Source organism: Hyperolius riggenbachi, chromosome 4 (assembly GCF_040937935.1).
Source record: "Hyperolius riggenbachi isolate aHypRig1 chromosome 4, aHypRig1.pri, whole genome shotgun sequence".
NCBI lineage: Eukaryota > Metazoa > Chordata > Amphibia > Anura > Hyperoliidae > Hyperolius > Hyperolius riggenbachi.
The window spans coordinates 461286788-461291287 of record NC_090649.1 but is presented as its reverse complement, the minus strand read 5'-3'; the positions used below and the strand labels follow the sequence as shown (position 1 = coordinate 461291287).

Genomic DNA, 4500 nt, shown 5'->3' with positions numbered 1-4500 from the left:
AATTATTTCCTCCACTGTATTTAAAAAAATAATAATAAATTTCATCTTTACATAGATATTTAAAAAGTTTAGACCCTTAGGTAAAAAAAAATTTTTTATTATAGTAATTTTTTTTTTTAATTTTTTTTTATTAACCCTTTGGCAGATAATCCCGACACTGTATCGGGGTGAAAAAAGATGCCCATTTAGATAATCCCGATACAGTGTCGGGGTAAAAAAAAAAAAAAAGTTCCCCAGACTGTACCATGTGTTGCCGGGTGCGCCGGGTACAGGGATTGCTGTGATCGTCCTCCGGTAGGTCTCCGGTCCTCCTGAGCCCGTCCTCTGATCCCCTCTGTTCCCTCCATGGCGTCACCTTCGCCGCGTCTCCTTCCGTGATCGTCCCGGGCCTTCCGATCCCGCCTCTGGGCCTCCGATCCCGTCCTCGTGGCCTTCCGATCCAGTCATCGTGGCCTTCCGATCCTGATCCCGTCCTCTGGGCCTTCCGCCTCCTTTCGCGTGTTCTTCCGCCTTCTTTCGCGTCTCCTTCCGCGTCCACGTAATGACGTCGTGAGGTCGACGCTAGGGGGCGCGGCGATAAATTTGAATTTGTATTGGATTGAATGCACCTGTATCCAATCCAATACACAGTAAAAAAAAAAACAAATTTGAAACATAAACAAAAGACAAAAGAAAAAAAAAAAAAAAAAACACCATTTGCTATTTGAGATTGCTGACACTTGCACTGATATATTTCTGCTGATTTTCTGCTTTGGACTATCGACTATTCTATTGATTGCCGCCTGGATTTGACGCTTGCTTTTGGATAACGACGACGCTTTGATTTGATTGCCGCCTGGATTTGACCCTTGCTTTTGGATAACGACGACGCTTTGATTGCTGCCTGGATTTGACCCTTGCTCCGAATAACGACCACGTTTTTTCTGCCACCTGCCCTGCTATGGCTTCCAGCTCCCGTAGACGCCTCTCCCCGCGAACCCTGATGCAGGAGTTTGAGGACAGCGAGGATGAGCAGATGTTTTTCTCAGACTCAAGTGACAGCTATGTGGCGAACATGTCATCGTCTGACTCGGAGTCGGACAGCGATGACTTCACCGAAGAGGTCGAGAGCATCCGCACATGGATCGCTAAAGACACTACCCAGAATAATCCTGCCCCCCCACGATTCCCATTTACAGGCGAACCCGGCCAAAAAGTTCCCTGTGATCCTAACCCCCTGGCCCATTTGAAACTTTTTTTGGACGAGGCCATAATCCAAATTATAGTGGACGAGACCAACCGCTATGCGGAACAGCAGCCTGGTCCATTCAGGAGGTTTGCTAGGGGAAAAAGGTGGGAACCAGTCACCCAGGATGATATATGGCTATTCCTGGCCATCCTCATCCTCCAGGGGGTTGTGGGGAAACCCCGACAGACATCATATTGGAGCACCAACCGACTGATTGCTACACCTTTTTTTGGGACTGTCATGTCAGAAAACAGATTTAGCCTCATCATGAAAAACCTGCATTTCATGAATAATGAGACCTTTGATGAGGCCACCCATCCTGCCCCCAAACTGTGGAAGATCTACGACCTATTTCAAATGGTCATACGCAAATTTCAGTCCGTGTATGTTCCAGAACGAGACGTAAGCGTCGATGAGAGCCTAATGGCGTATAAAGGGAGACTTGCCTGGAAACAGTATATCTCTTCCAAGCGTGCCAGATTTGGGATAAAATCGTTCCTATTGTGCGAATCTAATTCCGGATATATTTGGAATGCCATTATATACACTGGCAAAGGCACACAATTTGACCCCAGCTACAGCCAGTTTGGCCTTGCATCCGCCTCTGTCCTCTCCCTCATTTCACTGCTTCTTGGTCAGGGATATTGCCTGACCACAGATAATTACTATACCTCCCCTGAACTATATGAATACCTCATCAGACACAAGACTGATTCATATGGCACTGTCCAGCCTAACCGTCGCAATCTGCCATCAGCCTTTTCAGCTCAGAAGCTGAAGCCAGGGGAAATCACAGCATGGCAGAAGGGTAAACTGATGGCCCTTCGCTGGAAGGACAAGAAAGATGTTTCCGTTTTGTCAACAGTCCATAACACTGACACTGCTGCAGCCAAGAATCGTGCTGGGAAGACAATCCAGAAACCCCAGGTCATTCTGGATTATAATCAGACAATGGGTGGGGTGGACCGTGCTGACCAGTGCATAACATTCTACCCCGTTGTGTGCAAACAGCAGCGCAAATATTACAAGAAAATCTTTAGACATCTGGTGGAGCAGTGTCTTTGGAATTCTTATGTCCTCTACAAGAAACAAAATGACAGGCCTCTTCCTCACTTTGACTACATTTTGAAGGTTTGTGAGGAAATATGCTTACAACATCAGCAACCACAAACTGAGGCGAATAGACCAGGACGTCGTGCCTCCTATGTCGTAAATCCAGTGCGACTAACAGGACGTCATTTTGTAGAGCACGTGCCACCCACTGAGCGCAAAGCAACACCTACCCGCATGTGCGTTGTGTGCTGCTCTAAGAGGGGGCCGAATGGAAAAAAGGTGCGCAAGGAGACGCGCTTTTACTGCCCTGAATGTGATGTAGGACTTTGTGCTGTCCCTTGCTTTAAAATATTTCATACTCAGGAAGTGTATTGATGTTTCAATACTTTTTGTGCTGCAACTGCTGCTTGATCTGAATTAAGATGTTTTGTTTACGTATTGTTACTATTAAATGTTTTTTTTTGCCATGATTTTCATGTTTTATTATTTTATTATGCTTAGGATAAGCACTAGAACCTTGTTTGCTAATGATTTGGTAAGTTACAGGCCTGAAATATTAAAAAAAAAAAAAATTCATTGGAAAATTCCATAGACTTTTTTGAGCAGAAATTAGGGGAGAATTGAAACGCCCAGGAGGTTAAACATTTTATGTGGGTATTTTTGGGAGGGTGGGATGTAAATAGTGTTTGATTTGGGGAAATATATGTGTATTGTAATTTTTTACTTTTAGATGTTTTACTTTATGGCCACAAGATGGCAACCTTGAGTTTGTTTACATGACGTCACTCTAAGCGTACAATGTACGCTTAGAGGGACATAGGAGTCAGAAAAAGCGAAGCTGTCTCTTTCTGCGGGGAGAGGAATCAGTGATCGGGCACCATGGCCCGATTCATTGATTCCTGGGCTAACGAATCCGCAGTCGGGAGTGCGCGTGCCTACTGCCTGCTTTCATGGAAACAGACAAATTGCTAACATCCTGTGTTTACAAATGAGCTCTCTGCCATGGCAGTCAGCTGACACAGCTGAGGGATTAAATTACAACTGGTGATTAGACACAGATAAGGGGGAATTAGACAGGCTAAACTCTCTAAATACACACAACGTGCATTTCTCTGTTTTCCATCTGTCCTGAGTTCAGGTCCACTTTAAGGCAAGTCCACACCTAAATGGCCAAGAAGTTCAGTATGTGATGCAGAGGCAGGCCGTGGCGGCTAAATCACATTATGGTTACTTGACCTATGGCAGGTCTACAGAAATCACAACCGGCTGCAAAACAACTAATTTATTATACCATTCCTCTGCAAAAAAAATAAAAAAATTAAAAAAAATAATCATGTATATCAGTTAGACCACACCAGCGCCATTTACACATGGATCAGTGGTTACAGATGGTTGGAGTATACATTAAAGCAACACTGAAGCAAGAAAAAAAATTATGTTATAATGAATTGGTTGTGTAGTACGGATAATTAATAAAACATTAGTAGCAAAGAAAATAGCCTCATATTTTTATTTTCAGTTATAAAGTTTTTTTTCTTCAATAACATTGCATCATTCTCTAATATTTGCAGTTTACACGCTACTCCGCATTCTAAATGATTTCACAAAGCAGGCCAGTGATCTTTTGAACTTTCCTCTGCAAAAACAAAATACAGCGACAGACACTTGAGATAATAGGCTTCAGAAGACAGAGCTCTCTGCGACTAATGCTACGTACACACATGCGACAACGATCGTTCGTTGAGGACGACGAACGAACTTTTAATTGACGAAAGAACGACCGAAGTAAAGTTAGTTGTAAAAAGTGTGTAACGATCACATCGTTAGAACGAACGTTACACCACGTAAAAGCACTTAATGCGCCTGCGCATAAAATTGTAAAGTTCCTTGGAGAAAAAGTGAAATGCGCATGTCCAGCCTGGTACGAACGATCGTTTCCAACGATGTGCCACTTTTGCTAACGATCGTCGGTGGTAAAAATCCGCCAAGACAGAACTTTGTTTTGTAGCGATTTGCCTCGTTCGTCGTTTGCCTTAATAGTCGTTGGTTCGTTTTTTGTAACGATCGTCGTTGGTAAAGATCGGGGAACGATCGTTACAAACGACTATAGTCGCATGTGTGTACGCACCTTAAGTTGGAGAGATCAGTGCAGCTCTTTTGCATAGATAACTGGAGTTTCTTAAAGAGGAGCTGACAGCAATACTTTCAGAACACCCCCC

The 4500-nt window shown here is 43.7% G+C and overlaps 1 protein-coding gene across 1 annotated transcript; it reads left to right on the top strand.

Moving 5' to 3' along the window:
- Window positions 1-940: 940 nt before the first annotated feature.
- On the top strand, window positions 941-2656 carry LOC137504859 (piggyBac transposable element-derived protein 4-like). Its single transcript, XM_068233451.1, has one exon. The coding sequence runs from the start codon at window positions 941-943 to the stop codon at window positions 2654-2656; it is 1716 nt and encodes a 571-aa protein (XP_068089552.1).
- Window positions 2657-4500: the final 1844 nt, after the last annotated feature.